This window comes from Trichechus manatus, unplaced genomic scaffold (assembly GCF_000243295.1).
Source record: "Trichechus manatus latirostris isolate Lorelei unplaced genomic scaffold, TriManLat1.0 scaffold00024, whole genome shotgun sequence".
Taxonomy (NCBI): domain Eukaryota; kingdom Metazoa; phylum Chordata; class Mammalia; order Sirenia; family Trichechidae; genus Trichechus; species Trichechus manatus.
In genome coordinates, this window is record NW_004443960.1 from 14,887,512 (window position 1) to 14,910,288 (window position 22,777).

General features: G+C 43.4%; 1 protein-coding gene across 1 annotated transcript in view; it reads left to right on the forward strand.

Annotated features, from left to right (window-relative positions):
* The window catches only part of LOC101343073 (nodal modulator 1), a 62,832-nt gene that overhangs the window by 16,348 nt on the left and 23,707 nt on the right, over positions 1 to 22,777 (forward strand). The window contains exons 6-16 of the mRNA XM_004373289.2: positions 63 to 135; positions 3,244 to 3,396; positions 4,379 to 4,516; positions 5,038 to 5,127; positions 8,079 to 8,184; positions 8,367 to 8,517; positions 14,157 to 14,331; positions 16,199 to 16,340; positions 17,436 to 17,567; positions 18,553 to 18,689; positions 20,435 to 20,522. Of these exons, the coding sequence (XP_004373346.1) occupies positions 63 to 135; positions 3,244 to 3,396; positions 4,379 to 4,516; positions 5,038 to 5,127; positions 8,079 to 8,184; positions 8,367 to 8,517; positions 14,157 to 14,331; positions 16,199 to 16,340; positions 17,436 to 17,567; positions 18,553 to 18,689; positions 20,435 to 20,522 (1,385 nt within the window). The remainder of the gene's footprint in view (positions 1 to 62; positions 136 to 3,243; positions 3,397 to 4,378; positions 4,517 to 5,037; positions 5,128 to 8,078; positions 8,185 to 8,366; positions 8,518 to 14,156; positions 14,332 to 16,198; positions 16,341 to 17,435; positions 17,568 to 18,552; positions 18,690 to 20,434; positions 20,523 to 22,777) is intronic.

Consider the following 22,777-nt stretch of genomic DNA (forward strand, 5'->3'; position numbering starts at 1 on the left):
TCATACAATTAGAAGTGCTTGGGTTGTTAGGAGAATGTTAAGTGGTATTTTGTCTTTCTTAGGTTTGCATTTTTTAAAGTTCTTCCTGGAGACTATGAAATCCTTGCGACTCACCCAACCTGGGCGTTGAAAGAGGTGAGTGTTTCTGTTACGTCTATAGCCACGCTAATAATGTGCCAGTCTGGGGAGAAGTGTAGGGGTTTTCTTTCACTTTAGGGTATGAAATGAGTTTATGGTTTTTCTGGAAGTAGATGGAGAAACAATTTTATTATCTCTGGTGTCACTGATTATTGGTGGTATTTAGAAGGTAAACTCCTTCTCAGTAGCGGATGTTGCCTATGTTGGTTTCGGTTTTACATGATGACATTGTTGTCTTCCTGCTGTAAAGTAGGTCTGTTTTTAACTACAGCTATTTTAAGCTAAATCAACACCAAAAGGACCTGATGAAATTTATTTCTGTTCTTTTTTTTGGTCTCAAACAGACTTCTATAAATGTACTGATTGTTCTAGAAACTTTTGCCCATATACCCAAGGAGAATGTCTAAGAATGTTTATGGTAGCTTTGTAATAGCAAAGAATTGTAAACAACCTAAGGGTCCATTAAGAAGAGAATGGATCCCGAAGCCAACTCTTCAGACAAGGATTAGACTAGACTGTGGGACATAAAATGATACTTATGAAGAGTGTGCTTTTTAGCTCAAGTAGATACACAAGACTAAATGGGCAGCTCCTGTCCGGAGGCGAGATGAGAAGGCAGAAAGGGACAAGAGCTGGATGAATGAACATGGGGAATCTGGGATGGAAAGGAGGAGTGTGCTGTCCCATCATAGGGAGAGCAACTGGGGTCACATAACAAAGTGTGTATTAATTTTTGTATGAGAAACTAACTTGAGCTGTAAACTTTCACTTAAAGCACGTTAAAAAAAAGAAAATGGAGATGGAATTGTGTTTCATCACACAATCAAATTCTGTGCGTCAGCAATAGTAAATGAACCAGAACTACATATATATCAATATGACTACATTTAAAAACCTTAAGTTGAAAGAAAAAGGCAAGTTGCTGAAGGATAAGGAAATATGATACTGCTCATAAAATGATTAAAAATATCCATGATATGGTCTCGGGGAACATCTAGCTCAATTGGCATGACACAGCTTATAAAGAGAATGGTCTACATTCTACCTTGGTGAGTAGTGTCTGGGGTCTTAAAAGCCTGTGAGCAGCCATCTAAGATACTCCACTGGTCGCATACCTTCGGGAGCAAGGGAAAATGAAGAGAACAGGATACAAGGAAAAGATTAGTCCGAAGGACTAATTGTCCACAGCTACCAAGGCCTCCACCGGACTGAGTCCAGTACAGCTAGATGGTGCCCGGCTACCACCACTGACTGCTCTGACCAGAATCACAACAGAGGGTTCTGGACAGAGCTGGAGAAGGATGTAGAGCATAATTCTAACCACAAAAAATAAGACCAGATTTACTGGCCTAAAGGAGACTGGAGAAACCTCGAGAGTATGGCCCCCAGACACCCTTTTAGCTCAGTGGTGAAGTTACCTCCGAGGTTTACTGTTCAGCCTGGGAGTGGACAGCCCCGTAAAACCAAATGAGACTAATGAGGTACAGGAGTCCAGTGACAAGGGCCAGAAGGCAGAAGGGGACAAGGAAGCTGGTGATAGGGAACCCAAGTTTGAGTAAGGATATTGTTGATGTGTTATGAGATTGTTAACCATTGTCATAGGGCAACATTTGTAGTAACTGTTAAGAGAGAAACTATTTTGTTCGTAAGCCTTCATCTTAAGTGAGAATACCAGCACAATTCAAAGAGCGTAGTCAATGTCACTGAACTGTGCATGTAGAAATTTTTGAAATGGTGTATCTTTGGCTATGTGTATTTTCACCAAAAAAAAAGGTTGAGAATTTAGAGGGTTGATATGTTGTGGGGTTGTTAACCAATGTCATAAAACAACGTGTACTACTGTTTCATGAGAAACTATTTGTTCTGTAAGCCTTCACCTGAAGTACAATAAAAAAAAAAAAATCCATGATAATACCACTTACGGATACATTCACATTGGAAAAATTATAAAGACATGCATGGGGATGACATACGCCTTGTTCATGATAACACTGACGTCCGTAGCAGGAAGAGATCACAAGAGGGGTGTGCAGAGGTACACGAGGGTCTTGAGTTATATTTCTGCTCTTTTATTTCTTTAGCTGGCTAGAGGGTGTACAGGTATTCATTGTAGTATTTTATATATCTTTTTGTTTCCCCCAAATAGTTTATAATAAATAATTAAAAAAGGAAGAAACATACTAGGTAAAGTTTTGTAATCATTGAAAAACGAAAATTCTTAGCAGTTGAAGTAAGACCTAGGGGAAGTTTCAACAGGTTAGCTTTTATATTAGATTTGAGGCTCCGTCCCATTCTTGTTAAGGGAGTATCCAAACCAGCAGTTTCGTTTTTACTCTGTAAGTTTTCTGTGTTTATAATTGATGGTAGGATTTCACTTTTGGTTGTATCTGTATAATGCTCATGACTTTTGTTTTTCAGTATTTTTCTCGTACGGGACAGCATTTTAAAATGTTTTATTTTCAACTAAATTGCTTACACATTATAGATAGAATAAATCGTAAGATTTACAGAGTATATTAATTGCATGCATAAAGGAACTTGAGTTTATTAATACAAAATTGTATTATTCTAAAAGTAAATCATACTGTTAGAAGTCAGGTGATGGTTGCCTTTGGCAGTAACAGGAAACTAGTGTGAGGAGGGCTTCTGGGTGGCTGGCTACATGTGTGTTCAGTGTAGTCAGTTTGTTCAAATGACTGCATGGTACACTTAAGATATGTACACTTTTCTGCATGTAAATGATACTTTAGTAAAAAGTTAAAAAATATATGCATATATACCATTAAACATGGAAAAAAAGGTCAAGCATACTCATTCTAAAAACTTGAAACATTTGGAAGGGTATAAAGGAGTGAAAACTAAGTTAGAAAACGTGTAAAAGGAGCAAAATCTTGCCATGTAGAGGAGATCAGTATTTGTGTTTTGCCCCATTTTCTTCCACTTCATTCTGTGCATTTAAGAAAGCAGTTGAAAGCATTCTGTGTATACAATTTTATGTTACTTTTTTCCCTACTTAATATTTTAGTTTAAGCAAATCTTCATGTTGTTAGACACTTTGCAGATGTTTCTGTTTTTTTTGAAAGTTAAGCTTTTTTTCTTTTGTAGGCTAGCACCACTGTGCGCGTAACCAACTCCAATGCCAACGTAGCCAATCCCCTCATCGTTGCCGGCTATAATGTGTCTGGCTCTGTTCGAAGTGACGGGGAACCTATGAAAGGGGTGAAGTTTCTTCTCTTTTCTTCTTTAGTAAGCAAAGAGGTAAGCAAAGACAAGTTAAGAACAAAAGAGATTCTGTGTGTGTGTGTGTGTGTGTGTGTGTAGGGGTGGGGCATGGACTGAGAATGTTTTAAATGCAGGTTAAAGTTGATCTATCTATAGTCTTAACATTTAAGAACCTGTGTATCTCGGTTAGGAGTCCCTGGGTGGTGCAAACAGTTAATGTGCTTGGCTGCTAACGGAAAGATTGGAGGTTAGAGTCTACCTAGAGGTACCTCAGAAGAAAGGCCTGGTGATCTACTTCCAAAAAATCAGCCATTGAAAACCCTACGGAGCACAGTTCTACTGTACATACGAGGTCACCATGAATCAGACAACAACAGCAACATAACATTCCAGGGAATCCCTAGGTGGCGCAAATCGTTAAGCGCTCGGCTACTAACCGAAAGATTGGTGGTTTGAATTCACCTACAGGTACTTGGAAGAAAGGCCTGGTGATCTACTTCTGAAAGATCACAGCCACTGAAAACCCTGTGGAGCACAGTTCTGCTCTGCAACTCGTGTGGTTGCCCTGAGTCGGAATTGACTCGGTGATAACTAGTTTGGTTTTGGTGTTTCATTTGACTCGTAAGAAATGTAATGATCTACAGTAGGAGGCAGTGAAGTTTGGTAGAACCTGCACGGGCTTTGAAATCAAACAGACCCAGGTTCAATTAAATCCAGATCTGCCTCTTACTAGCTGTGATCTTGAACAAGTTACATCACCTGTTTCCTTATTTTGAGGATGGTGACCCATTGTAGGGAAGGACAATTAGGTCATTTTTTTCTGAGAACTGTGCCAGTTTTTGATTTTTCAACTTGCATGTAAAGATTTGTGTTCCTTTTATGTGTACTAACATGTTCTATATTTCAGAAATATGTATTTTGCAATATAAAACTTGTAAAAGTTTTCCTTTGGTGTGGCTGTTGGATGATGATCAGAACATATAAGTGGAAAAGGAAGTCTTGCTTTTTCTTGGCATAGGATGTCCTGGGCTGCAATGTCTCACCAGTGCCTGGGTTCCAGCCCCAAGACGAGACTCTGGTGTATTTGTGCTATGTGGTCTCCAAAGAAGATGGCTCGTTCTCCTTCTATTCCTTGCCAAGTGGGGACTATACAGTGGTGAGTGAAGCAGATTTCCATTCTGCTTATGTTTGGGGCCCTTATGACACAGAAATAGCCTATGCCATTTGGGTGTTAAAGGAACAAGTGATTGGGCTGCAGTTCTGTGAACATTCTTTTTAACAGTTAATATGGCTCAGCGGTTAAAGCATTTGGCTGCTAACCAAAACGTTGGCAGTTCGAACCTGCCAGCCGCTCCACAGGAGAAAGATGTGGCAGTCTCCTTCCGTAAAGATTACAGCCTGAGAAACCTTGTGGAGCAGTTCTCACCTGTCCTATGGGGTCTTTGTGAGTCAGAATCAACTCGACGGCAGGCAGTGGGTTATGATGAGACTGACCCCTCAGTAATAACTGCAGAAAGTGCAGGGCTTCCTCCTTTAAAATTGGCAGCAGCTATGATTAATAATTTCTCTTGGCTTGCCTTGAACCCCTAGTCATTTGTGGGCTGTTAGATCGATTGTTAATATTGATGGTGGAGTCGCGCTCTTGGCTGTCAGTAATTAACCAATGCTTCCTTCCAGGTTCCGTTCTATAGAGGGGAGAGGATTACTTTTGATGTTGCTCCTTCCAGACTTGACTTCAGAGTGGAACATGACAGCCTGAAAATTGAGGTAAGACCTCCCTGTCTTCTGGAGGGAGAGGTGTTCAAGTCCCCATCTGTGGGCAATGGTGTTGCAAACATATTAAAAAAAACAAAAAACAATATTTTATTTAGGATTGTTGGAAAAAATAAAATCTTGTACTGTAACGTAGTTTAGCCTTGGATTCACTAGATCTCTCATTTCTCTCACATAGCTTTTTCATTTTGGGAAAATTGGGCCCCTGGTTATAGCCTATGTTATTCAGCAAAATCTACTTACTGAATGCCTATGATGTACCTGTCAGGTGCTGTTCTAGGGCTGGGTGTACAGCAGTGACCAAAGAAAGCAAAAATTCCTGTCCTTGTGGAGCTCTTGTTGTAGTGAGTTACAGGGAGGTGAGTTCTAAAGCAAATTGTTATTGTTAGTTTCTGTCAAGTTGGTTCTGACGCACGGCGACCCCGTCAAGCTTGTTAGAAGGTGATACGTGTTCTCTAGAAAAATAAGGCAGGAAAGGCGATTACGTAATTTTCGCGTAGAGGCAGGAGCTGCAGTCTTCCTTATGTAGGATGTTCCAGGGAAGCCCTCACTGTGGAGGTGCTTACGCCTATGGAAAGAGCGTTTAAGACAGAGGGAATGGCAAGTGCAAAGGCCCTGAGGCAAGAGTGTGCCTGGAGTGTTTGGGAACTCCAAGGAGGCCAGGATGGCTGGAGCGGGGTCAGAGAGGGGGTAAGGGAGAGAAGAGATTAGAGAGGTGATGGGGCCAGATGTACAGGTCCTGGTGGCCACTTTGCTTGTTACTCTGAGTGAGAATTGGCACCACTGGAGTGTCCTGAGCAGAGGAGCTGTGTGATCTGACTCACGTCGCAAATGTGTTCCTCTGGCTGCTGGGTTGAGAAGAGTTTGCAGGGAGCAGGAGAGAAGCAAGAGACCAGTTAGCCAGGTGAGAGCTGACAGAGCTTGGACTGCGGCGCTAGGAATGGACTGGGGAATATGTGCCTAATAAGCCTCCTAGACCCTCAAATAGATGTTAAATGCTTTTTTATAATGTGTATGTCTTCTTTAATTACAGAAGTACAAAACTGTTGCTGTGGAAAATTTGCTAGATAGAGCAAATCCCAAAAGAAAATAAAATTCTTTCACGAATGGACCACCCAGTGTTAGAGTTATTGAAAAAATTATATTTTAATCGTTTTCTTTTAATGCTAAATTTGAAAGTACTGTGTGAAAGTGGCTTAAACTGGTGGGAGCTAGCTTTTTGGTCCCATGCACAGTGGGGTGCTGACTCTGCTTTTTAAGATTCAGTAAAGCATTTGACTGTTCTGCTGTGTGCTGGAGGGAGGATTCGAAAGGTGAGCAGACAAAGTCAGGGGAGAGAAGGATGGCAGTGAGTGAGTGGGAAGACATTCCTTCATCAAGGCCAAATCCCTGTTTTTAAAGAGAGAGCCGAGTGGGAATTTCAGGGAGAGGGTGGGCCTCTAAGCGATTTGAGGTCAGGAACTGTTAGAGTCCTGTTCTGTACCATATTCCTAACATGATTTAGTGCCAGGCACATAGTAGTTGCCTCATAAAAATCTTTGTTGAGTGAATATATGAATTAATAAGTGGATGAATGGATTAGATGGGCCGTATCTTTTTGGAAGGATCAAGAAGGGCTTCCTGAATTAGAAGGAATTCATTTTATTTTTTTAAAGCTCTATCTTAAATGCAGTTGCATTCATTCATTCGTTCAAGAGTCATTCATTGAGTGCTTACTGTGTACCAGGTGATTAAGACAGAAAAGGTTCCTATCTTCATGGAGCTTATGTTCTAGAGGGAGGGAGACAAACTATAAAATAAGAAATCGAGCAGGGACATTTCAGATATTGTTAAGTTTGGTGAAAATCATAAAATAGGTTAGTGTGGTAGACAGTGACTGGTTGGGGCAGGGGAGAGGGGCTACTTGAGGTGGGATAGTCAGGGAAGGCTTCTTGGAGGTGGTGACAGTTTGAGCTGAGACATGAGTGATGAGAAGGAGTTGGCCTCCTCCCAGACTTCTCTAGATGTGGGAGCAGAATGAGCCTGGCTGAGTGAGCAGCTGGTGTGAAAGCCCACACGAGGGGTGTCTGTGGTGTACTTGCAGAGCCAGAAGTCAGGCTGACTGCAGAGAAAGCAGAGACAGTACTCACAGGCGTAGGGCACCGGCACACGCCAACTGCCAGTCCAGAGCTGTCTGTTAAGTGCAGAGAGTCAGGTGTCAAGTGTAAGCGGCCGAGGGTTGAGTAAGGTGGTCTAGGTGGAGGCAGTGAGGCCTTGAATTCAGGTTGTGGTGAGAAAGGATGGAGGAGAAGGGCAGTGAGGCCTTGCAGGGCTGGAATCCATGGGACTGGTGGATGTTGCAGGTGCAGGAGGGGTGCCTGTGTTGATCCTGGGATTTAAGCTTGGGAGACCGGAGAGGAGGAACCAGGAAGGGAGCAAGGCTAGGGAAGTTTTCACAAGTCCGATATCACTGACTCAGAAGTAAGTCTATAGGTCTTTTTTCTTCCATCATTTCAGAAATGCCAATGCACTGGGACTACAACAAAGTAGGCAGACATGGCCCCTGATCTCACTAACTTCCAGTCTAGTAGGCAGATAGACATCAAATTATCCCACAAATATTCAAACTGTTCTTGTGAGAACTGTTATGCAGGAGAGGTAAACTGTGCTAACAGAGCAGGTGATGTGGGATGGGGTGCCATCTGGGCCTCAGAGGAGGCTTTCCTGGGACAGGGACATTTCTGCAGAGACCTGAAGGATGAGTAGGAATTGTCCAGCCTCTGCGGCGAGGGGAGGTGCTCTGGGTGGGCAGCTCGTGTGGGTGAGTTTAGAGAGAGAGCCAGGCTGGTGTCTGGGACTGGGAGAAGGCCAGCATGGGAGGCCATGGTGAGCAATGGCACAAGTGTTGTGGGAGGGATTTTGTGGATCGAGCAAACAAGGACCTTCTTCTCTCCTTCACTTTCCAGCCTGTGTTCCACGTCATGGGGTTCTCCGTCACCGGCAGGGTCTTGAATGGACCTGAGGGAGAAGGTGTCCCGGAGGCAGTCGTCACTCTGAACAACCAAATCAAAGGTGGGCAGACACGTGGCTCCTGGGACTCTGCCATTGCTCTCTCTTGATCACAGAGAGAAGTGAAAAGGAAATAAAATCCTAATGACTGTATGAAAACATGTCACCTTTTTGCCTCAAGTTTTCTTGTGTATATGTAGGGATATGCAATTTTTTTTGACTCATTTTTTGTTTCTGTATTCCAGTCAAAACAAAAGCGGATGGCTCGTTCCGCCTGGAGAACATAACAACGGGGACATACACCATCCATGCTCAGAAAGAGCACCTCTACTTTGAAACAATTACAATCAAAATTGCTCCCAACACACCTCAGCTGGCTGACATCATCGCAACAGGGTAAGGCTGTTGTGTTTGGATTTGGAAATCCAGTGCTTATGTTGGCAGACAGTGGAGAGCAAATTTACCTTCAGTCAATCTGAATATGTGTTTCTGCCAAGGATTAACATCCTGTCTTAGACTCCTATCGGGAAATTCAGGCTGCCTTCTTTAGGAAGATTATTGCTAAATCTTATAAAATAAAGGTAGTTACGTGTTGGATGCTTATAAGAAAGTTCTCTTGCTTCAAAGTTAAAATGGGTTTGTTAAGTTAGAAGAAGATCTTTCATGTCTGGCTTCCCATCTTTGGGAGCTTTCTTGGCTAAATCTTGAGGACCTCTGAAGATAGTTGATTGAGAATGTTTTAAGATGTTTCGGGTTATTGTCCTCGTTCTTCCTGCTTTGTAATTACCCACTGTAAGTGTGTGAAAGGACGTCCTGTGGTTGAGTTCGTATAGTTGTAGCATGTGAAGCAGGTTTGTGTTGTGCAGAGACACAGGCCTTGGGGTCAGATCTCGGAACTTTCTCTCACCTGCCTTGTAAAGTACAGAATGGTGTGCTGCTGTCTTTCTTTTAGACAGCAGTAGGTGTTCACTGTCTTGGTTTTAGAGGCCTGCCGTAAGAAATTACCATAAAATGGGAGGCTTAAAGTAGCAGAAATTTATTCTCTCAGAGTTTGGAGGCTGGAAGTCTGAACTTAAGGTGTCAGCTGGGCTGTGCAGTCTCCGAAATCTCTAGGGAAGGATCCTTCCTTACCTCTTCCAGCTTTTGTTAACCTCAGGTGTCCTTGCCTTATGGCAGCATGACTCCGGTCTCTTCCTCCATCTTCACATGGCCATCTTCCCGCTGTGTGTCCTTTCTCCTTGCCCTTCCGGTCATGTTAGATTAGGTCTCACTCTACTCCTGTATGACTCATGTTAACTGCTTAACATCTGCAAAAACCATATTCCAAATAAGGTCACATTTACAAGTACCAGGGGTTAAGGCTTGAACATATCTTTCTGGGGGACACAGTTCAACCCATCACACTCACTAAATAGCAACTGAAAAGGACAGGTGGAGGGTCCACTTGGCAGGAGGACAGCATTAGCAAAGACGTGCGGTCGACCTAAAGCCTGATGTTGCCGGAGTGGAAAGTGCTGGGCAGGAAAAGGAGAGTGACGAGGCTGGGAAGGCTAGAAAGCGCAGATCTGAGAGGAGCTTTTTCCTGCCCATGGGTCCAACGGCCAGTTCACAGTTTTGAGCATTGAGGTAACATGGTTAGATGTTTGTTCTGAGTTGGGCATTCTAGTGGCATGGTGGATGATGGCCTTGAAGGGGACAAGAGTAGGGCACAGGAGGCCCGAAAACAGTTGATGAGCGCTTGTCCTGTAGCGGAGGCAAGGACAGATTGGAGTCATATTTAGGAGTTAAAATCAACAGGATTTGATTTGGGGAGGTGAGAGAAAGGGAGAAGTCAAGGTCGTTTCTGGGTTCCCAGCTTGAGAGGCAGGATGGGTGTTGTTGACACCGGCTGTGGGTAAGAAGAGGAGCCCGTTAGGGGCCGAGGGTTCAGTTTTGGACATTTGGGGCCTGAGGTGTCTGTAGGACCACCAGGTGGAGCTCTCCAATAGATGCTTGGGTAGATAGACTGTAAATCCTGAAGATTTGACCACAGGTGGTAGCCAGAACCCTGAGTATGTAAGAGCAGGTAGAATTAGAAGAAGAGTAAGCTAAAAATGGAATGCTATCATTTAAGGGGTAGCCTTAGGTGAACCAAGGGTATGTGGAGTCACAGGAACTAGGGAAGTAAACTTTAAGCATGAGGTAATGCCTGACAGGGTCTGATACGCCAGGGGACTTCATGAGCTGAGCCCTAAAAACATAGCCCACTGGCTTGGTCACTGAGGAAGCCACTCCTCTGGGGCAGGGAGCCTTGGTGGCGCAGTGGTAAAGAGCTCTGCTGCTAAGCAGAGGTCAGCAGTTCGAATCCACCGGTAGCTCCTTGGAAACCCTGTGGGGCAGTTCTACTCTGTCCACCCTGTAGTTGCTATGATTCGGAATTGACTTGACGGCAATGGGTTTAGTTTTCTTCTGGGGCAGGCACTGTGATAAATGCTGGGTTTATAACAGTGTACCAGACTAACACATTTGTGAAGCTTTGCCTTTAGTGGGGAGGTGGAAATCAAAGAAATATGTTTATTTTAAATAATGCTGAGTTTTGTGCAGGGAAGAGACCGGGGTGCTGTGAGAAGACCTAATTTAGATTGGGAGCTATGGAAGGCCTCTCTGGGCTGCTGAGACCTTAGGAAGGACTGAAAGCGAGCTAAATAAAGAACTTTCCAGGCAGAGGGTGCTGCATGTTCAGAGGCCTACAGGGGAGACAGAGGCTTTTAAGACAGCCAGCATGGCTGGAGATGGTTGGTGAGGTTGGAGAGGTCTGACGTTGGAACATGCTGAGGAGATAGGATATCCCCCCTAAATGCAGCGGAAAACTGTCTAAGAGTTTTCAGCCAGGGAGTGATGTGGATCATGCCATTTTCAGAAGTTTTTTTTTTTTTTCCTGACTGCTGTGTGGAGAATGGATTGGAGGAAGGCCAGAGTGTGAGTAGAGGAACCAGATGGAAGGCTGTGGTTGTTGTCTGGGAAAAGATACTGTCTTAGTTATCTAGTGCTGTTATAACAGAAATACTACAAGTGGATGGCTTTAACAAAGAGAAATTTATTTTCTCACAGTCTAGTAGGCTAGAAGTCCAAATTCAGAGCATCAGCTCCAGAGGAAGGCTTTCTCTCTCTGTCAACCTTCTCATCAGTCTTCTCCCAGATTAGGAGCTTCTCCGTGCAGGAACCCTGGATCCAAAGGGTGTGCTTTGCTGCCAACACTGCTTTCTTGGTTGTATGAGGTCTCCCTGTCTCTCTGCTCGCTTCTCTCTTTTATATCTCAAAAGAGATTGCCTCAAGACACAATCCAATCTTGTAGATTGAGTCCTGCCTCACTAACACAACTGCCGCCTATCCTCCCTGATTAACATCATAGAGGCAGGATTTACAACATATAGGAAAATCGCCCAACACTGGGAATCATGGCCCAGCCAATTGATACACATGCATTTTTTGGGGAACATAATTCAATCCATGACAGATATGGTGGTGGCTGGGACCGGGATGCTGGCAGGGGAGGAAGTAAGAAGTAGATAGATTTGGTAGAGAGAATCAACAGGCCTTGGTGATATATTTATGGATTATTCCGATCGAAGAGAGAAAGTAACATTTGTTGAGCATCTTTAGAAAACTTCACCATTTTCCTTTCGGGCCAGCATAGCATCTTTGCCTTTTAACTCATTGATATTTCTTACTTTTTCTTTTTTTAATTTCAAATATTTTTCAATTTATTTTAAAAGCAAACTTTTTGACACCTGACCAAGTGATTATGAGAATATAGCTACCTCACTGTACACCAAAATGATCAATTTCTATCCATAAGTGTATTAAGCCCTGATGAAAGAATTTATTGACACGTATCAATTTTTGAGGGCTTCTATACAGCAGAACTCTCTCCTGCTATTTTTCCAAACTAATCCAGTATACACTTGAGGTTTGGGGTAACTGTATATAAAAAATAGACACTTGTCTCCAGTTGAGGATATGAGCTAAAATAGGTCTTATGGTTAAAATACTTAAAATTTAGGAATGCAGACAGGTTCAACTGGGAAAAAGTAAGGTGATGTCCCCCTGACATGTTCACAGATCAAGAGACTATGAAGGTTCTGGCAGAATAATTTCATCAACGTTTCTCCCCTTCCTGTCCTTTTATTCCAGAGTACACACTATGGGGACGTTAGAACCAAAACACCTACCTTTAATCTAGATCAAGGGTTGGCAACTTTTTCTGCAAAGGGCCAAAGAGTAAATATTTTAGTCTTTAAGGGCCATATGGTCTCTGTGGTAACACCTCAACTCTGCCATAGTAGCATGAAAGCCTTCATAGATAATACATAAATGAAGGGGTGTGGCCATGTTCCAGTAAAACTTGATCAACATTGAAATTTGAATTCCATGACATTTTTTATGTGTCCGGAAATATTATTCTTCCTTTGAATTTTTCCTTTTAACCATTTAAAAATGTAAAAACTATTTTCTTACCTTGCGGTCCATACAGAAACAGGTAGTGGGCCCAGTTTGGCCCGTGGGCTGTAGTTTGCCAACCCCTGCTCTAGATTGTGAGCTCTGTGGCTAGGCTAGTTAACTTTACTCTAAAGAAATGACTGTGCTTACTATTAATTATTCCTAGGTTTCATATACAAAATATTCCACTACTTTGTTGTTTCTTCCATCGTTTTTACTGGAGGCACAATGGGGTTCCAATATTTAGTATGCCCCGTAATTGTCAGAATCCAGCATTCTTTATTATCTTTTGGTAAAAAATAACAGCTGATTTTTATTTAAAATGATTCTTTAAGATTAACTTTTAGCCAGTTGAAGAAACAATGGTGTCCTCCAGCCAGGGGCAGATTATCTAACAGACAAGGTAAGCACAAGGCTTACCTTGCTTACCAGATCATCTGTATTGAACACTTCCACGTTTTTTTCCACCACGTCAAAGATTCTGCTTGTAGGTATGACTGGCATCTGTCTCTCTTCTAACCCCACAGCACTTTCCTACAGAATCAAAGCCTCTTTACAAATTTACAGTCCCTGACAAGGACGGATTACCCAGTGAGCAAGGTAAGCATGGGCTTACTTATGCTTACTTCCTAATCTGTAGTGAACAATTTCACATGGTTCTCACCACCACATCTGAAACCCATGTGAAATTGTTCACTATAGATTAGGAAGTAAGCACAAGAAAGCCTGTGCTTACTTTGCTTATTGGGTAATCCTGCCCTGCCTCCAGCTGTGGTCCAGTATTTCCGTTAGAGATCAACTAATAAAAAACGAAAAGCATCACTGTGAGAATGTTACTCTTTGTTGATCTTTATCACTGAGTGGATGGGCTTTCATGTGCTTCTGAGGTGTGCTTTGTAGTTCCTCACACATTGCTCATTTGGTCTCAAATTTGAGTCATTCCCTTAATAGGGCTTTTCAATTATAAGTTGCTTTTGTAGCGCCTAGCTCCTAAGGAGTTCAATTTTAGCTTTGCATTTTTTAACTTAATTACCTTTTCTGCTCAAATCTCTCTGGTTGCTTTTTTCTCTGCATTATATATAATCAAAAGTGAGGAAGGCGTTTTTTATAATGCTGCCATGTTTTAAGGGCTGGGTAATGCCACAATTTCTTAGGCAGTTTACAGCCCTTATATTTAAGGACTAGCCCACCTTCTGAGTCCCAGGCAGCTCTACTGGCAATGATCCAATTACCTGAAACATTTTTATTATCTACAGATTTTCTGAAAATTGGTTCTGCAATGGGGGATTCCCAGATGTCCCCCAGGACACAAGCAGCACAGCCTTGGGCCCCTGCCCTGCCCTGCCTCTTTCCTATGCAGAAGGAGGCCCAATCTTCCTTTTGAAGGTTGCTTCTGAAAGCCAGAGTCATTTGGGCTGCATTTCTTTCTCTTCATTAGGATTAAACTAGTTTCCGGAATGAGGGCGGGAAGAGGGATGTGTATTTTTGGTTGATAAGAGCCTTTTCTTATATGACTGAGTTCTTAACGCTGGGCTGAATGGCCTTCTTTCGGACAGGTTCAGTGTCTGTGGTCAGATATCAATCAAGCGCTTCCCCGACACAGTCAAGCAGATGAGTAAATACAGAGTTGTCCTGTCATCTCAAGACAAGGACAAATCTTTGGTCACCGTGGAGACGGATGCTCATGGATCATTTTGTTTTAAAGCAAAACCGGGGACCTACAACGTCCAGGTATGATGAGAGTTTTGTTATATTTGATATTTGAGAAAAGCAATGCTTTCTAAAGGACTATTATTAGCTATTATGGGGTTAGAGAAGGGGCATTTCACTGACAGCTTCTTCTTTTGAAGTCTTTCCATTCCTGCATGCCATAGTTAATAGAGCAGACAGGCCACCAGTTCAAAAATGATGTGACAGGCCTCTTGTTTTTCTAGTCATGATGTTTATTAGGGCTTAGTACCAGGCTAAGGAGTCCTGGTAGCACAGTGGTTAAGTGCTCGGCTGTTAACCGAAAGGTCATTGGTTTGAACCTACCAGCTGCTCCATGGGAGAAAGATGTGGCAGTCTGCTTCCGTAAAGGTTACAGCCCTGGAAACCCTATGGGGCAGTTCTCCTATGTCCTATAGGGTTGCTATGAGTTGGAATGGACTCGATGGCAGTGGGTTTTGGGTTTAGTATCAGGCTGCCAATCGCACCTCCTTCTTGCTGCTGTAGAGTATTCATGAATCCAGAAGGAGATCAAAATAAACTATCAATGGCAGCTCAATAACTTTCATAGTCCATGGGTTCTGGGACCCAAGGCCAAAATGGAGCTACCCATTTCCTCCCTCACCCTGAATTGAAGACAGCTGGGCACACAATTGGCTTTATCCATCCAGGCATGCAGAAGAGCAGGGAGACCCTGGCCTGAGGTCTACCCCTAAGGGTGAATGCCTGAACACAGATGGGGCTAAGAGGGCAAGAGGCAAGCTAGAACCAGAGGTCGGGCCACTTTGCCTTTTCAGTGCAGTGGCCCTGCCCTCTGGGAAACACCAGGTCTCCCAGTGGATCGCCGACTCCCATCCATGAAATTAGCTGCTTCTCCTCCTCCTCTGTGGAAGAGCAAGTAAGGGGCAGGGAGAGAGCTGAGGAGGTTCACCCTAATACTGCCTTCCACTATAAGCCAGAGTGGGATCCTTTTCTCTGTGGGGACACAGTGGGGAGAACAGGGTTCTCTCCCTCCTACCAAAAAGTGAGGTGTGTGACTTGGCAGGTACCTTTATTAGATGTTAAATATTAGACATTAGATATTAAAGTTGGCTACGTTGACAAGCCTTTGGAAGCCCTTTTGGAAGCATGATGAGGCACTTTTGCAAGAAAGGACAATTCTGTATGTAATCTTTTCTTTAAACCTGTTGCCATTGAGTTGAGTCTAATTCATCATGACCCTATAGGACAGAGTAGAACTGCCCCATAGGGTTTCCAAGGCTGTAATCTTTATGGAATCAGACTCACATTTTTCTCCTGTGCAGTGGCTGGTGGGTTCGAACCAACGACCTTTTGGTTAGCAACCAGACGCTTAACCACTATGCCACCAGGGCTCCTTACTCTTTTCTTTACTAGGGATAAAATATGTGTCTGTTGCTCCCTTTCTAAACCCTTCTTCTTACCCTGGGAAAGGCACACAGAAGAAAAGGAAGAAAAAAATGTCTTAATTCTGTGAAGAAGTCAATCACATGGTGTTGGCAAGGTCATAGCTTATATTACGTGTGGCTTAAAACCAGGAAGAGGAACTGGGATTTCGTATGTGTTTTCAGTCACTATACTGGTGGTCAGTGACAGCTTTGTGTGCCTTTGGAGAATTATGCCAGATATGCTCTTGTATGCACCCATAGGATATTGAAGTCTACTATTTTTTACGTTTGATTAGAAATGTGTTTTCTTCCTCGAGGCTATTTGTTGATGTATTGTGATTATAATGTAAAAGTAGGCATAGAAATGAACCTGTGTCCTTCAGAATATATTTAGCCTTGGGCCCAGATGAACATTGTAGTGCTCTGCAGACCGGGGAGCAGCAACCCCGGTGCAGACTCTAATGTTGTTCTTTGTGTTTCTGCAGGTGATTGTTCCTGAGGTGGAGACACGAGCGGGGCTGACTCTGAAACCCCAGATGTTTCCTCTCACGGTAACTGACAGGCCTGTGATGGATGTGGGTTTTGTGCAGTTTTTGGCATCCGTTTCTGGGAAAGTCTCTTGTTTGGGTAAGATGTCAACTGAAGGCAAGAACAGATCATTTCAAAGAAATAGACGTGTAGGGTGGGGTTTTGGTGACCTTTCCTCCTTGGGTAGCGTTAAAGGCGAATGCAGAAACTATTCCTGGGGAGTGGTTTTTGAGGGTCTGGATTGCATGTAGTTCTTCCTGAACAATTGCTACAGTGATGACGGGAAACATTTCTCCTGGACTATTTCTACTTTGGCTTGCCCTCTGGTTGACTCTCAAAGCGAGACAGGATTAGGCCCAGGTTTCAATCCCAACTGTCACTTTCCTGCTGTGAAACCTTACGCATTGTACTTGCCCAGCCTCAGTTTTTCTTTTGTGAATTTGGAATACTATTCCTCTCAGAGGGTTTTAATGAAGCTTAAATGTGATAATATCAAGAGGCATTGGGCACAGTGGTTAAGAGCATAGACTCTGGAACCAGACTGCATGGACTTGAATCTTAGCTTGTGTGACCTGGGCTAAGTTACTTCTTAGTACCTGAGGTAAGTACTAATAATAGTACCTGCCTTATAGGGTTGTTATGGAGATTAAATGAGTTAGTTCATGTGTAGCCTTTAGAACAGTACCTGGAACATAGCAAAAACCATGTAAGTCTTTGTTGCTATTATTATCATTATAAAGGCCCTAGTCCTGTGCTTGGTATGCAGTAGGTATTCAATAAATGTTTCATCACCTTTTCTGTCTTTTCTTCTGACTCCTGCTGGTGCTCCACGATTGTTTCTTTCTCTGTCTCCTTTTGTGTTTCGCTTAGTAGGTGCTGCATAAGTGTTGCTCTCCCTTTCCTCTCTTCTCCTCTGGCTCACATGGGGTATGTGTGAATGATGGTCCCTCCTTCACCACGGTGGCCTTCACTGTCTGGTACTGATGACTTGCATGGAGGGAGACTTCTTAGAGTTGAGTAGATGCATATTAGGTTTAAAGAAAGCCTCCTGGCTCTGCTTTTCCAGAGCTAAATGATAGCAGTTTGCACACTGGTTGAGGATTTGAACATGCGCTATGGTCTGTGAGGGCAGTCAGATGAGACCCTTGGCTGGGCCTCAGCTCTGCAGCTCCCCCTTGCGTCTTTTCTCTGCAGATACCTGCGGTGATCTGCTGGTGACCCTGCAGTCCCTGAGCCGCCAGGGCGAGAAGCGGAGCCTCCAGCTCTCTGGCAAGGTCAACTCGATGACTTTCATGTTTGACAGCGTACTCCCCGGAAAATACAAAAGTGAGAACTGAACGCAGCAGCTCATGGCCCTCCCGCTTCCTGGCTCTCTAAAACCCAACTTGCAAATTGTGTCACAATTGCTTGTTCAACTCTTTTGCCCCTTCACCTGTAGCGCTGGGCAATAATGCAGGAGTTGAGACACTGTGAACCAACTGCTACCTTATCAGAACAGCCCACTTGCCCTGGTTCATGCCATTTTACTTTAAATGCCAGACGAGAGGGTGAGAGAATTCCACTGATGTGTTCTACCACTTAGCAGCCCTGTGATGTTGGCAAGTTACTTGTTCCTCTGAGACTCAGTTTTCTCATCTGTATATAGGAATAAGAGAACTTTTATGCAGCATGTAAGACTAAATGAATAGAGTTTATAAAACCCTTGCATAGGGCCTGATAGGTAGTACGTGCTGGCAAATGTTTATTCCCTTTTCTCCATCCTTCTTAAGAAACCATCTGTTGCCAGTATTTTTGCTTTTTCAAAGATCATTGTGGAGCTGCTGGCAGTGAATAACTTATAGACTGCTTATTTTAAGAAATTATATTTTCTGTTATATCAGGGGGTGGCAAACTGTGGCTTGAGGGCTGACTGCCTGTTTTTATAAGTAAAGTTTTATTAGAACACAGCCATGGCCTTTTGTTTATACATTGTCTATGACTGACTACTTGCAGGCTACAGTGGCAGAGTTGAATGATCAGGACCATGTGGCCCTCAAAGCCTAAAGTGTTTTCTCTCTGGCCCTTTACAAAAAAAGTTTGTGGTCCTTAAATATCTTGTTTGCAGCCTGGTCTTTTAGGTCCAACCGAATTTCTTTCTTGGTGATTTTAATGACCATTGGTTTCAGGTTTTTTTTAGCAGTTACTTGTTCTTAACAATGCTAGCTCTTTCTCTCTTTTTTAATTAGTTAATTCATTGTTGTTTTTTCTGCTGGTGTGGAGGGGAGGTGGTTTGCTCTCTGCTCAGGTGTCTCTGTGTTGCGTGCTTTTCCAGTAAGCATCATGCATGAGGATTGGTGCTGGAAGAACAAGAGTCTGGAGGTGGAAGTTCTGGAAGAGGACGTGTCAGCGATTGAGTTTAGGCAGACGGGCTATATGCTGAGATGCTCCCTTTCTCATGCAATCACTCTGGTATGTGCGGCTTGTGAAGATGCTCTCATTTGGAAGAACAGTAGTCTTGTAGAAAGCAAGGTGGATTAGCATACCAACAGTATTATAACCACAGTCAAATCATATTTCCTGTTCTGCTTCTTGATTTGCCCACCAATTATGGAAGGCATAATCTAGAAGCATTTAAAATCCCTTAGTGAAATTACAACTTTATTTCAGAGAGTTACTGGTCCTGGTCCCACATTAAATGCTAACTTTGAAGGGTGATTTGGGGCAGCCGTTGGTATAGGGCAAAGTACACTGGTTTTGGAAACTTGGGGAAGTTCATTTAATGTTTCTGAGCCTCAGTTTTCTCATTTAAAATTGGAATTGTAATACCCACTTCTCAGGCTTGTAGTAAGGTTTAAGTAAGTCTCTTAGGTTTGAAAGTTCCTTGGCGTACCAAAACCCATTGCTGTTAAATCGATTCCGACTTACAGTGACCCTATAGGACAGAGTAGAATTGCCCTGCAGGGTTTCCAAGGCTGAAATCTTTATGGAAGCAGATTGTCACATTTTTCTCCTGCCCTTGGCCTATAGTGGGTGCTTTATAACTGCTATTATTTATTAGGAGTTGCAGCTGGGTAACTTTCTTCCCTGTATTTATTCCAGTGCAGAGAAAAGAGCTGCTAACCAGGATCCGATTCCCTTGATGACTGTAGTCTCTGTAGCCTGACAGGCAGCATAGCACGTGGGTTTTAGGAAGGGAACACCTATGTAGGTCCATACATGAGTGTTATATAATTTTTGACATCAAGCAGTGGCAAATGTCATTTTCAGGCCCCGGTGGAAAAACATTCAAATGGCAGTTAAGTGACGGCTTGTGTTAGACACTGGAGGAACTGAAAGTCGGTGTTGCTGATGCGTGTGTAGGGTTCTAACTGTTGGACTCCAGATGTTCAACACACAGCTGTGTTACTGGGGATGGGCTCATTAACATCCAGCCAAGAATCTTCTTACAGGAGATGGGTTAATTAATATCCGCTGGAGAATAAGTGATAGAGTTAGGAGGCCATTCCTTTCCTTTAAACCCTCCAGTGGATTTCTGTTTACCTTAGAATAAGATCCATATTCCCTAACCATGGCCTACAAGGCCCTCACGTAACTCCAGCCTTACACCCTATCACTCTGCGCCTCCCTCATTCTGCCCTGGCCGCACCGGCCTTCTCCGGTTCCTCGAATGCACCCAGCTGCTCTTTTCTCTGGGCCTTTGCACACGCTCTTCCCTCTGCCTGGCATGCTGCGTCTTCTCCACATCATTCAGGCTGCAGCCCCAAGGTCACCTACTCAGGAGAGGCCTGCCCTGAGACCAGCAAGCTCCAGTAGCCTCCCTGGCGACCCCTCTTTATCCTGTTTTACTATGTTATTCTCTGCATAGCTCTCTTACCAACTACCTGAAAACTATTCATTTGTTTGCTGACCCCTAGTTTTTCTGTCTTCCCTGATTAGAATGGAAGCCCCCTGAGAGCAGGAGCTGTGTTGGTCTCTCCCAAGGCCCAGCCTTGTGTCTGTCACCTAGCAGGTGCTCAATAAATAGTAGTGGACTGAGTGAAAAGGATCACGTTTTTGTTGGGAGTTTTTGAAGGTTTTTAATTTTGCTGTGGCACCCAAGTGCTCAAATGATTAATGGGCAAAACGGATGACTGGTCCGGGAACAGAAATATTATTAATCATCTCGGTGTCTCCATCTCCCCTAGTAAGTCATCATATTGTCTTTGATCCCTTAGGAATTTTATCAGGATGGAAATGGACCTGAGAATGTGGGGATTTATAACCTCTCCAAAGGAGTCAACCGATTCTGCCTGTCCAAGCCTGGTAAGTTTGAAAGGATTGATGTGCTACTAGTTAGAAAAACTGAAAGGCACCCGAGGATAGTTTTCAAGGCACTTTTTTTTCTATGTTGGTTCTATTTGCATCAACCTGTCAATTTCTGGTTGTGTTCAGGGTACTCTTGATTTTCTACCTCCTTCCCCTGGAGGAAGCAATGTTCTTACTCAGAGAGTAAGACCTGGGGATTGGAAAGTGCTCCTGATCTCTTAGGTTCGAGTAGGATAGAAGCCACTGGGCCTTTCACCTTAAAGATATCGTACCATTGGCTGTGACCTCTCTCCTCTGAGTCATCTTTTTAAAATAAAAATTGGATCATCTTCCACCTTCCTTAAAATCTTTCAGTGGCTTCTTTCTCTCTCTCAGCAATTTTATTGAGCTTTAATTTATGTAGCATAAAGTGTATCCATTTTAAATGTACAACATGATGATTTTTAGTAAATTTACCAAGTTGTGCAGCCATCACCATAATCCAGTTTTAGAACATTTTTATCACTCTAGCCTATTTACAGTTAATCCCTGTTTCCAGCCCTAGGCAGCCACTAATTTATATCTCTAAAGATTTGCCTTTTCTGGACATTTCGTATAAATGGAATCATACAATATGTGGTCTTTTGTGTCTGGCTTCTTTCTCTTACCACAATGATTTCAGGGTTCATCTGTGTTGTGGCATGTATCAGTACCTCATTCTTTTTATGCCATATAATATTGCATTGTATGGATATGCCACATTTTATTTATCCATTCATCAGTTAATGGACATCCAGTTTTTATTATGAATAGTGCTGTTGTGAACATTCGTGTAGAGGTCTGTGTGGACATACGTTTTTCTTTGGTAGATACTTCGGAATAGAATTATTGAGTCATATGGTAAATTTATGTTTAACTTTTTTAAGAAACTGCCGAATTGTTTTCCAAAGAGGTGGTACCATTTTACATTCTCACTAGCAATGCACGAGGGTTCCCGTTTTTCCATATCCTCGCCAACACTTGTTATTGTCTGTCCTTTTGATCATGGCCATCCTGGTGTGTGTGAAGTGGTATCTCATTGTGGTTTTATTTTGTATTTCCCTAATGAATAATTCAGTGTGGCTTCTCTTGGTTCTCAAGATAAAATACAAAATCCTTAACCTGACCTTGAGATCCTATAGCCCCTGCCTGACACCCTAGCATCTTATCCTGCCTCCCTCTCCTCTCTAGCCCCTCTGTCAGTGTCCCAGTCACCCCCCACCCCCAAAGCCAGGGCTTTTTCACCAGTGTATTAGCTAGATGCCTTCTGCAAGTCACAAAACCTGAACAACAATGGCATCAACGAGTGGGGTTTATTTGGCTCCATAAGGAAGTCTGGAGGTCTGTGGCTACTGGCATGGGCTCAGTACCTGAGACATGGTAGGGTTAGTGTCTTTGTAAATCTTCTGGCCTTTCAATTGTATTCTTTGCCCTATGGGTTTTTTTGTAAGATGGCTACCGTTGTCTCAGAAACCTTGTTATGTTTGAGGCAGGAAGACGAGGGGCAGGGAGGGACAGAGTTTTCTCATGCCCTTTTCTTCAGTAAATTTCTGCTGTCTTCTTGGCCAAAACCATGTCATATGATCACTTCTAGCCGCAAGAGAGGCTGGGACAGCTGGATAATTGCCTGAGGCTGAGCACATTGCCACCATAAACATAAGCAGAGTGTTATCAAGGGAGGGAGGACAGCTTTTGGGGAGGCAGCTAACAAGTCTATGATGCCACCGCTGTTCTCTGCCCCTCACACCCCACTCTTCACCTAGCTTCTGCCCTCTTACTGTGCCTTCAGTGCTGGGTTCCCATTTTACTTCCCCAGGGCAAGGTGGCCCTCCAGTCTTGTTTCCGTCTCCTCATGGCTCTCAGTTCTTTTCCCTTTCTGTACTCGTCAAAGTTGGTATCCATGTATCTGTTGAATGTCTCCCTCCGTAGATGGTAAGCTTCATGAAGGCAGGGGTCATATCTGGTTGGTTCCCTACTGTGTACCATCACCTAGCATAATACTTGGCCTGTAGTAGGTGCTCGAGCCCTGGCTCAGTGGTTAAGAGCTATGGCTGCTAACCAAAGGTCGGCAGTTCGAATCCAGCGGTCACTCCTTGGAAACCCTGTGGCATAGTTCTTCTCTGTCTTACTGGGTCACTATGAGTTGGAACCAACTCGATGGCGCCTAACAGCAACGACAGCAGGTGCTCTGTCAGTATTTGTTGAATGAATGAAGAAGCCTAATCATTTTTTCT